This window comes from Chelon labrosus, assembly GCF_963514085.1.
Source record: "Chelon labrosus genome assembly, chromosome: 3".
Taxonomy (NCBI): Eukaryota; Metazoa; Chordata; class Actinopteri; order Mugiliformes; family Mugilidae; genus Chelon; species Chelon labrosus.
This window is the reverse complement of record NC_140339.1, coordinates 19,205,159-19,217,422: the sequence shown is the minus strand read 5'-3', so window position 1 is coordinate 19,217,422 and position 12,264 is coordinate 19,205,159. Positions and strand designations below refer to the sequence as shown.

The 12,264-nt window shown below is 40.8% G+C and overlaps 1 protein-coding gene across 1 annotated transcript; it reads right to left on the bottom strand.

The window, feature by feature from the left end:
* Positions 1-1,702: 1,702 nt before the first annotated feature.
* alpk3b (alpha-kinase 3b) lies at positions 1,703-11,508 on the bottom strand. The gene is made up of 13 exons (XM_084541054.1): positions 11,360-11,508; positions 9,876-9,997; positions 9,598-9,715; positions 7,853-9,089; positions 4,702-6,757; positions 4,053-4,200; positions 3,815-3,942; positions 3,675-3,710; positions 3,317-3,591; positions 3,024-3,112; positions 2,718-2,935; positions 2,314-2,362; positions 1,703-2,191 (listed from the first exon to the last, which is right to left on the bottom strand). The coding sequence occupies exons 1-13, from the start codon at positions 11,488-11,490 to the stop codon at positions 1,876-1,878; spliced, it is 4,923 nt and encodes a 1,640-aa protein (XP_084397180.1). The 5' UTR covers positions 11,491-11,508; the 3' UTR covers positions 1,703-1,875.
* Positions 11,509-12,264: the final 756 nt, after the last annotated feature.

The following is a 12,264-nucleotide window of genomic DNA, read 5'->3' as shown; positions in this document are numbered from 1 at the left end:
GTTTTATGATAGGCTAAATCTTCTCCATGTTGTTACCACACCTCAGTCACAATTCAGCAACATCTCCAGAATAAAGTATTTAATGGTGAAGACCGGGTTCTGTGTCAAAACAATATAAAACAACCAGATGTCAGTCATGATTTTATTTTACCTTATGTCAGATAAAGGCTTGTTCGCATAGTTACAAGATAACTTAATTTGTCTCCAGATATGACATACAACATCCACTTATCCACATATCTGGAGAGTTCCTTGTTTGTTTTTTCCTGCAGTACTAGAAATAGGCCGTTTGTCATATATGCACATTACAGAGAATCTGCAACAATACAGTAATGCAAGACATATTCGTCTTTTAAACTTGTATCTTTATTGTACTCCAACCATCAGAGAAAAGCATTTGAAGATAATACTTCCTGTACTGGCATCTTCGTCAATTGTGTTTCTGCATGAAAGGAACAAGGGCTGCGTAACGACAGCATCCGCTTCTTCACACCAATATCTGTCATCTCTCTGCTCTGTTCACAACCTCTAACTCTCTCAGGCTAATGGACATCATCAGACGTGACACTAAGTGAACTTTTTTTTTTTTGATAGATTTAGCTTTCCATCACTGTTCACACTTGTGTGTGAGGCCACCGCTTACATAAGCGGTGACTCACTAATGACTGGGAATCACATATGATTATCATGATGAAGTTAGCCTTTAACCCTGTAAACACATTCTCTAATATCTGTGAAGGAATCATATTTGCCCTTGAGTGGAATTGTTACAAAGCATGCAACAGTACAAGTCTTCTTTTTACATCCATTGCCATTATGGCTATCTTTGCATAAATTCACCAGCAAAGTAGACCAGCTTTGTATCTCTTGTGAAATTCTGATGTTGGTAGAAAATAGCTTGCAAAAGTTAAAGTATTTAAACTGTCCTACGAATCAGCCCATATATGGCAACCTGCAAAGTTGTAAATAGTGCCTGCTTGTCATGATGACAGAAATGTGACAGAGTCCTTGCAGATAAGAGGAGTCACTGAAATAATGCCATTTTACTTCTCTTTCCAGATGATATACACAACGATGAAGCTGCATGGAACGGCTTTCATTACTCAGCCCAGACTATGATATGTAAATTTCTATTAAGAGTGACATTCAAGATTTAAAAAGCCCACACCGTGCACTTTGACAGCGTCTCCAAGCGTACAAGATGTAATCATACCTTTTATTGTACAGCCAGTCGCATTCAAAGGTGCAGTTTCAAAAATAAGCAGTGCAAAGTAAAATAGCAAGTAAACATGTCAGGTTACAATATAAAGGCACAGCACCATTAGACACTGTACAACAGTGTCTTGTGAGGCCACATTAGGCTTGTTACATTCCTGTAAGAAAAAACTGACTGATCAATCCCAGCCTTAAAAACGTGCTTCATGACCGTAAGCCTTACTGTTGTTCTTGACTTGAACTACAAAAGAATAAACATCATTACAATACAGTAGACAACATGTAATGCCACTTCAGTTCAAAATGTCTCATATTTATGTAGTACACTGACCTGAGATAGGCATCCACAATCTGTGACCCATGGCACTTGATTGATAGAATACAAATTCAGGAAAGACTTTTATTACACAACAGCTTTAGCCCTATAGATACAACAGAGATTCACCACAGCATGTGAGGGCATCAGTCCACCATAGGTGGATTCATGGCAAGGAATGGTGGTCGTTTAAATTAAATAGTTAAGTCATATTTTTTATAAAACTCTCTCCTCGTGCCTGTAGGTTTTTGAAGGTGCCAATATGCTTCTATCTTTTCTCCAGCTAATCCTGCATTCTTTGTGAATATATGTAATTTGTCAAATTTCATTAAGATGAGCTCATTCTATGCGGTCTTAACCACTTTGGAAGCATCATCAGCTTTTTGTTTAGTAGGGGTCTTCCTTCCATCTTGCTCAGCCTTCCTGGGCAGCCTGGGGCTGCCAGCAGCTTTCCTGCCAGTCTGAGGGCTGGAGGAGCCAGCTGCCATCTTGCGCTGAAGTAACGGACTCCTGGAGCCCTTGGGCTTTGTTGGTGTCATTAAAGAGTCCATGACTTTCAGGGACCTCAGGCTAAGCAAACCACAGAAGTAGTTACACTTGTGTTGTGAGACAAACTGCTCAAACACTTTGGGATTCCCTTCAATAGATAAACCTTGATGCCTGCAAAACACACACATGCAAAACTGAGTGTCACAGTCGTGATCGGTTAAAATGTAAATTGCCTGAAAAATGAGGTTTTCACAGTATCATTTACAGGAACAACACAGAACAAATATACTGACCCTGTTGATTTGACTGAAATTCCAACATTGGTGATCTTAGTGTCAACACCTGCAAAATAACACATTGCAATTTGGTCAGGTAATGTCTTCATTTGTGACATGCACAGTGAATTGTCATCACATTAACTCCAAAAATGTATTGAAATGTGACAAATTAGACACAAGATAAGTTTCAACTACGTGAAAAGTCAGCAAAAGTCCATTATGAGCAGTGGTCCACATATAAATATGTATTGTATGTAGTTTGCTATTGATTTTAACACAAGCTGAGGAATGAATCAGAATGTAAGTAGGCTCCTGGTGATTTGTTTATTCCAAGCCATCATTATATTTCCTGAATAGACCAATTACTATGAGAAAATATAAACCTGACATGTCTCTGTTCCATTCAAGAGTCAGCTTACCTTCTAGCCGAGTTAGTAGCAGATTGCCGTTGGTCCACTGAAAGATCCAGTGCTGCAGGGCACAGCACTTCTGCCCCACCTCGGAGCTGGCCCTTGTCTCTAATCTGCCTGTATGATCCAGGGCAGAGTACTTCTGATACACTCCTGTCAGATCAGTCTCCACTGTGGCGTAGGGGACAGTGTTAGCTGGTCGGTACATCAAGTAGACTGGAATCACCCTGTATGACAAAGATAGTCATAGTGTAAAGATTATTTTACAGACGATTAATGGACAGTGGTCTATAAAAAACACTGAACTGTACTCACTCCAGAGAGGGCCCAAAGTTTTCTATAACTCTTGCCTCCGCAGAGAAGATTTTGCAGTATTCCCGAGCCAAGTTCTGGATTTTACAACCCTGCATATGGAACATTGGAGAATATCCAGTAAAGATTAGCTCATCCTACACCAGCATCTTATTTTGATTAGTGCCACAATAATCCTGCGGGGGCGTCACAAATGACACCTGATTCACTTTGATGCTGGAGTGATATATGTAAATGTTGGGAAGGCTTGGATAAATGACAAAATCAAACCTTCCTTACATCCTTAATTGCAGTACCTGCTTCACAATGTCCAGGTTCCTGTCAATAAGACCGCTCTCCTCTTTGCCTTCATAAGCGATAGGGTTGCACGCTTTAATGATGCACGTGTTTCCAGACTCAAACACAGGCTCCAGTCCATAGATGACTTTCGCCCTCCAGACTTTATGAGAACAACCGTCCCCAACATGAGACTCCTTCATCATTATACGACCAAAGAATTTGTTTCCCCAGACGCCGGAATCAGCCACACCCTTGTTGAATATCATGGATGTCATCTCGATTTCCTCTCCAACTGCATGCACGGGAATTCAAGAAATTCAGTTTGAAAAGCACAGGTGAAGAAAAGGGATTTAAACATGTAAACACTCATCTTACCACCAAGGTCCTCACGCAGCGACATTCCAGCCAAGACTGCAAAGCAAAACAGTTTGAGAGAAGATCACGTTGTGGAGAACGTGAAAAAGTAATGCTGTTATGAATATTTCATGCTAAATTTGTATTAAAACAGTCTTTACTTTCTCCACTGAGGAGGATATCTGTTGAGTCTGTCCCATACTCATTTGTGATTGAGCATCCGTAAACACCGGAGTCTTTGCACGAAGCCTGAACAATGGCAAGATTAACCTGAGTTTCATCCCCCGCACTGGAAGACACACAGATAATAAATGATATAAATATATATTAACAATTAATGTTTTTAACTTTCACCCAGAGAAAAAAATCTGTCTGTATGTTCAATGTGCGAAAACTTACTTTCTTTTAACCTGAGCAATCTCCTCCTCATTTTTGTACCATTTTATTGCAGAGTCAGCGAGAACGTTGAAGAACTGGCACCACAGTTTCAAGTGTCCGGAGGCGTCTGCAAAGATTTCAGCTCTGATCTTACGGATTACCTGAGGAGCTGAAGGGACAGAGACCCAACACAGTTGTTTTACATGTATCCAGTATGATAAGTTTGATCTATTTAAACTATATAGCAAAGGATGCTTTGTTATACGCTGTAGGGGCAGTTTCACCTGTGCACACATGCCAAATTCTGTTTTGTTGAAATTTACAGCATTGGTTGAACAAGTTTGCTTTCAGTAAGGGATAATATCAACACAGGCTGATGGATTTGTGACCAAAAGAGCACTGTAATCAATTTGACTGCCAAGGCCTGGGCAGGCGCCAGAGTTAAACATGTCAAATATCTGCATACCACCATTACCAACCCCACTGCACTGTTATTTGAAACTGATCAGCTGCTACATTTTAGCCTTCTGGTGTGTTGTTTTAACTTAAGACACAGTATCTTCATGAGCAATACACATTACCGCCTTTACAAATAGCAAAAATTAATGTAAGTCTCATGTGACTCGTGTCTCATCTTACTCTTTTCAAACAACTAAAAACTTATTTTTACCTTTGAATGGGTTATACTTGTCCTTCTCTGCTGGTTTCCCCTCTGCATTGCTCTCCCCAGCAGGCAGCTGGCTTGGTATTTGAGTTTCTGATGCCATCTTCCTTCTGTTCAAGCGTGGAGAATGTCTTTCTGCGAGAGAGGCGGGCTCACCTGCCTGCTGAAGTAGAGGCGACCGTCGAGACAGGCTTGGAGACACAGAAAGTGCCACAGAACTAGTGGAAAACTTATTGTTCTGTATGGGTCCATCCTTTTTCTGAGTTTGGCTTTCGGCTGATGGCTCTGTGGCCTCCTCAGGTTTGGCCTTGGTTGTTATGATTTTACGACGTGCCCCCAAGGCTAACTCTTGTGGAGTAGCAGAAGGGATGGGAGAAACACTGTTGCTTTTCTTTAACAATGAACTAGGTCCGGGAGTTGGACTGACTAAGGAATCAGACCTCAAACATTCCTCTGCCATAGAGCTCTCCTGCTGAATAAGCTGGAGATTATTCTCTTGTGTGCCAGCCCTGAGCTCACTTTCAGTGGGAAACATTTTTGTACTCTTCAAAGAACTTGTGTTTGTACTACATTCTTCCATGTTGCACGGATCAGAAAGTGGTGTCAAGTTAATTTCTGTAATTCCCCTTTCACTGTTGCTGGTGACTTTAATTTCTGGAGTTAATCCTTGCATGAATCCCTTGTCTTCGCCTTGAACAGGTTCTTCTTTGGTATGCTCTAAAACAGTAACATTTGGCTGTTGAATACTGGCTTTCATATGTGCTTCTGTAAGTGGAGACTCAGATTCTGGACTGACGGTTCCAGGTGGATTTGAGATTGATGGAAGACTGTTTGTCAGTTTGTCCTTTGAAGCCAAAGGAGGAAAACTGTTTACAACAGAGCAATCTTTTGAAGGGACCAGAGTTGATACTTGAGTTTCCAGTCCAATGTCCATGACACCTTCATTACATTTTTTGGTGTCCACTGTGCTGCCATTGTCTATGACAGAGACAGGAGAGATGACAAGAGCCTGAACAGGTGGTGAAATTGCACCTTGAGTCTGAATTTGTTCCTGATTAGTTTGATTTAGCTGACGATAAACCTCCATACGTGTTGCCTTTATGTTTGTGGGAGGAGTGCTGTCAGTGCTTGTCCCAGTTCCTCTGTCAGGCACTGATTTCTTCACTTCTTTTTCACGCCTTCTGCCATCATCTCTTAATTCCTGACATGTACTTGCAATTGCTGTTGTCGGATCTTGTACTAAGTTGATTGACGCTGAATTAGGTAGTGTGGAGTCAAGAGCTTTCATTTGTGACCTCAAAAGCTCAGCAATAGATATGACTTTTGTTACAGGCTTTGGAATTTCTTGAAAGTCGATGAGGTGTTCGACTGAGTTTATTTTCTCTGGAGTTTTTGTCGAAGGTGGGAGACAAGTCTCTAATTTATCCGACTTCAGATTCTGTGATTCTGAACCAGTTTCCTCCTCCACTTTTGATGTGGGTTCATTCTTCTCAGTTTCTTTGTAAGACGTATCTGCAATGATTACACCAACGTCTTGATTCACTGCATCTTTGGTCTTGCCTTTTTTACTTTGCTCAGTCATATGTAGAGCAGCACTTTCAGTCTCCATCTCAACTATCCTCTCATTTGGGGCCACACTCTCAGCCTGTAGTAATAACTTACCCAGCTCATTAGTCCTTACCTTCCCATCTTGTATTTCTGTCCCTTCAACAGTTTTTATTGCTGTATCAACTTGGCTTTGCAGGACGGTGGCCGAAACCTTACACCCTTGGGTATTCTCACCACTACCAGGGCTTTCAAGGGAAGACTTCTGCGCGTGTGTTAAAGGGACGGTGTGGCTTTCATTGGATGCCTTGGAATGATCCCGTGTGTCCTGCACCATTGTGTCAATGGCTGTTTGAAGAACACTGTGCAAAGCAGAGGTCTGGATGTCATCTGCTGCGGTCTCCCTTTCCATGGGAGTCTTTTGTGGTGGTTGTGAGCTGATCGTATACTCATCAGGTGGTAGCTTAAAGCTGACAGGTGCATCATTCCTGTTCATCTTTGCATGGGCCTGCGTAACCTTGGGATATGATACAAGCAGAGGTTTCCATGCTGTAAATACTTATTCCCTTATCCCTGGCTATGCTGGACATGGATAAACACATGCAATTTTAAAAACAGCAACAGTGTAACCAGCAACAAACAGAGGAAGGATTGGGAAGACCGTAAAGTGAAACTGAATTTATGCAGCGGAGAGTAAGTTAATCTGCTCTATTTCCAGTGGTAGAGAAATTCACACGAAAGGGGTTCAAACGCTTGAGCACCTGCCACATATTCATATTTGTAATCTTGTTGACAGATTAAAGTGAAATCTTCTTTTAATTGAAATGTGCTGTGATACTGTTTGCTAGTAGTGTGACATTGATCATATACAAAACATAACATAAGCATCAAACATAAGCATCAAATCCATCGTTGAGTTGAAAATCTCTCCGTGACACACGCCACTGCATATTATTGCTCGATACAATAATATAGAAGTGCATTACTTGCTTCCTTTCCTTTCTTCCTTTCTATCAAAGTCTGACGTGGGTAGACCTATTCAAAGGGAAGGGTGGCTAAAAGGGAATGCAACTTATTTTAAGTGGCGCTCTAGCCATGCTGTGTATTGTCTGCATGTCTGCACCTCTCAGTGCAGACATACTGCTGAGGTGAGGGGGATTGCATAAGCAGTGTGGAAAGACTGGCAGCGCTTACTGATGAATATATATATAGATAAATGTAGTGTACGTGTACGGTTGGAGGGTGTTAGTATATTTAACATTATCATCACAGGATTGATCTCCTCATCTAACTCTTAATCCAAAATCCAAATAACAGTATTTTCCAAAATCTCAACAGGATATTTTCATTTATGCATTCTGCTTAATCTGGGTAACAGACTTTTTAAAAAAAAAATAATAATAATAATAATACGGTCTTTCTTTCAGACCTTTGCACTTTCAGTATAACCAATATGCACCACATTAGTATACCTGTTGCAACTGTCAACATGTGCGTCATTTAATTCTTGTCACCCAGCGTGGTATGCTTGTAAAAGCTATAAATAACTCTGGGACAGGCCTGTGTTGGCAGCACAAAACACTCATGAGCTCATGTGAAAAGGTTCACTAACCTCACTTGGCAGGGCTGGCTGAGACACAGATACGTCTTCTTGGCAGTGGCGTGTTTCTTTCTCAGGCAGTTGATCTCCAGCCGGTTCACACAGACGCTGAGGCAAAGCAATGTCACATGAAGTATCCAGTGACCCACTGTGTCTGTGCGGTAAAGATCCGTCAGAGGTACCTCCTGACTTCACGTCAACATCCATGGCTGTAGTATGTTCTGTCATACGGATGTCCTTCTCTAACATGTTTGGGAGCGTTGATGCAGCACTTGACTGCGATGACGTAGGGTGAAGATTTTGTCTCTGCTTTATCAAATTTTCTTCTCTGTCTTTGCGTCCACTTTCCCTTTCATGTTTTGCAGATATTTTACCCCCAGTTCCTGGCACAGTATGACTTCTAGATGGATGAGCAGTGTTTTCCTTATGTGAAGGAACAGTTACCTCAGTGCACGTGTTTTCATCCTTCGAAGGCCGTTCCACAAGCATTTTGTCCTCTGTCGTGGATTTCTGATGTTTCTCTGCTGTGTTTCTTAAGTCTGAATCCACAACTGATGCATTAACATTGTTCTCTACTTCCATAACTTCTTCTGAATTCTCTGTATTATCATGTACTGCCAATGTGCAGGCTGGACCTACAGATGGTGAAGTGTCATCTTTTGGCTTCTTCTCCCCAGACGCTCTCTCCCCGAGAGTATCCGTTTTTGCAACTTTTGCACTATTCAAAATTTTAATCTTCTTGACATAGGGTGTTTTTGGTTGGTGTGCAGTGAAAATCTTCTGGACAGAGTCATAGGTGTATGTCCCACCCTTGCTTCCGTTGTCATTGGCGGCCTGTCCATTAGTTAAAGCAGAGGCTGCTCCATTAGTGACTGGGACCGACTTTTCTTCAGCTTCCTCCACAGTGGCCTCCTGTATCCTGGCCTCAGTCTCTACAGTCGCCGCCTGATGGTTCTCCTCTGTGCCTTCATCCTCCGTGGAGCTTGGCGTGCTCAGAAAGGCTTCCATTGTAGAGCGCCGTTTCCTCTGTGTGCGGTCCGGACTGATGGTTCGTAGCGGCTCCTGGTTTTCTTTACCTTCCACTTCCTTGCTTCGTCTGTTCTCGGCCTTCTGTTTGAGCTTGGAGAAGTAGCGCTGGTGAATTTTGAACTCGTTCATTTCACCCACCTCCAGGACTCCGGAGCAGGACACAATACCTTTACTGTTCATTGCTGAGGCCTGGTATATAGCTGCATCCTCCACAGTGCAACTGCAAATGGATTAAAATTATTATCATTATTGTCAAGAAGGAAAGATTTACAAGGCCCTGCTTGGTATTTTACCCATTATATTACTGTTTTGCTGTTTTATAATGTGTGCCTTTACTCAATTAATTGAAATGACTGGATTAAACTGCAGATGCTGACTGATATTACTGAGCTGGGAAATATCCATACTGTGGCTGAAACCTGGAATAACATGCAGAAAATTAAAAGAATTTAAAGCTTAAAATTTAAACCTTGCCTCATTTTTATCCACAGAGAACCAAGCTTAATATTATTATAACTTCAGTTTAATCATCTTATGCGCGCATAGATTGTTTGCTATAGAAGCAATGTGACTGACTGTATGAATGAATGAATGAATGAATGAATGAAAATTACTGAGGCGAGCATGTGGAGAAACTCTCTATATGTTAAACTACTTCACTGCAAAAATATTTAAATGTTGTTCTTGGTAGAACAAATGCAGCATTACAGATAAATAAATAGACATACTCGTAAATGTGCAGGGAATGATTTTGTCCATTACGGAATATTTCATATTTGGGCAGTCCACAGAATCTGTCCAACTGCATGTCATCCTTATACCACATAACTTGAGGAGCAGGGTATCCTGGAAAAAGAAAGAAAGAAAACAAGACATGGCAATGTTAATTAACTACTGTATTTAGAAGCGTTTATTGTTGAATAAGCCATTTATATTACACCATAAGCATTACATTCATTTGACAGCACAGAATGTTATGTAGGCTTCCTTGTGAAGGAGTGTTTACCTGTGACCACACAGGTGAACTTCACGTTGCATTTTTCAGACACAGCTTTTGACTTCAGGGTAGTTTCAAAGGAGGGCTGCGTCTCTTCAGTTAACTGTGCCATCACGCTGCAGAGTGTGCTCCTGAGCAAGAAAAAAGTCAGTCATAATGTTAACAGTATTAATTGTCTCTGTGCATATGCATTAGATTATTCAATACAAACTGAATGACTGATTAGCTTATTTTGTAGACAGTTTGATACAGTCTGAGGATGAACACAAAAACTTAAAACAAAAATATGCTTTATTTCTCTTCGGACCATTATCTCTGGATGCCATTCTTTACATTAAAGTATTTGCAAAGTAATGCAGCTTAATGTGTAAGTGAAACAACAAACTTAATTTTTTTTGTATTTTTTTTTTTTAAAAAAAAAGATGGTTTTGTGTTTCAGCGAAAAGAAGAACACACGTTCGAAGAGTTTTTTTCCCGATCTCTCAGTGCTGCAGTTTAGCGGGAAGAGCCGCTCTTCCCTTGAGAGATCATTCATCGTGCCATTAATTACAGAAATTAAAAATAATGGTTCAAAAACACTGAGCCACTGTGGCATGTGGAAAAGCGGAGGAGGCGTCACACACATGCAGCATAATGTGAAACGGCTAGGGCTTGCATGTACAATATAAGTGTAAGGACACGACTGCAGTATATCTACATGCAGTTGATCTATGTCTGGTGTTGACATCCCGTTCAGTGTTGGGTCAGAGCACAGCTAAAGGATACTGTTACGCTTCACTGATTAGCACTCACCATTAAGAAAACAAAACGAGACATGGATGCTTAATGCACTCACTCTTTTAAATCATACATAGATTATTTATGGCTTATAGCATAAGTACTCTGTACTTCTGATTATATTCATGGTAATGAAAGCTGCCCTTTAGATAATGCAACAAATATACAAGTTATTTATCTATACTTTGATTTAAATAGCTTTGCATGCATGGATTTGGTAGTGATAATTACTTTTAAGAATGCTGAAATAATAAGTCCATCTCCATCATTTCAAAACAGAATGATAATCTATGGGGATTATGAGAGTGAAGTCTTGTTAAAAGCCAACAAATAGAGACAGAAATATAAATGTTGTTAAAATCTGTCAATGTGGATCAAACGGCCCTGTGACTTACTCACAGATTATTTCAAAGAATCCTTCTGCTCTTAACAAACTATACACAGTATCATTAAAGAGGACAAATCCGTCCACGCATGGAGCTGTTGTACTGTGTGCTTGAAATGAAATGGGGCCCATGGTGCATTACTGAGATTCTGTTCTCAATCAGCAGTTTATTTAAACTCCGGTGACCATGGCAACAAACAAAGAAATAGCATGTGGCCCACTTTAATCTCAGTTTAGGGAAATGTCGAATGATCGGTGTGTTATTGAGAAGATGCCGGTCAGCTGCAGCGTTGGCTCAACAAGAAGGACAACGCCCAGAGTCAGTCTGTACCTGTTTTCTGGCCTCACGTTAGAGAGGTAGCTGCAGCCACCGGGCCGGCTGCTGCTCCCGCTGACGCTATCTCCATTGCCGGACCTTCCATTCCCAAAAGAGGAGCGTGATGTCGTCCTCCGTGAACCCATTTTACACCAGATAAATATATAGTCAAAAAAAGTAGAAGTTCTCCAGGAAGAAATTACTTAGTTTTGGGGTTTCCTACAACCTAAAAGAAAACATGACAATTGTTAATCTGAGCAGAAAACACAGAATAAATCTCCAACATGAAAAGGCATTCTTAGTTTTTCTACAAGAGATGCTCTGCTAAGATTTACTTTACCTCTTCTATACATGCTGCCCTATTCAGTATTTACATAAACAACCTCCAGCTGTCTATTTCATACAGTTAACTCACCATTCAGAAGTTTCATTCCTTCCTTTGACAGATACCCAACAGCACTGACTGAGATTTCCAATCAAACATGAGCATGCGTAAGCTCCCGAACTATTTATAGCCGGCCTGCAAATAGGCACAAGAGCACATCACACTTTCCAAAACTTGCCTTTGGACCATTTTATAAGGGAAAAGAAAAACATTATGCCACCAGCAAATGAAAGAAGAAAAAAAAAAGACAAGTAGTTTAAGGTCTGTGAGGAAACAAAAAAAAACAATCCTTTCAAAAGCGAAAATTCCACAGTTATCCCATGTCAATTTTAAGGTCGTCCCAGATTCTGTAATCCCCTGAATAGAAAGAGAGGATTGAAAAAAACAAAACAAAACAAAACAAAAAAAAATGGGGCAAGTGTGTTTTTGTATTCTGTCACCAGTGGACATTGCGTGCACTCAAGAAGAGAGAGGGACGACTTGTGTGGACAGTCCTCGGCTCCTCTTCGGAAACTTGTTAGCACTGTGCACAGAC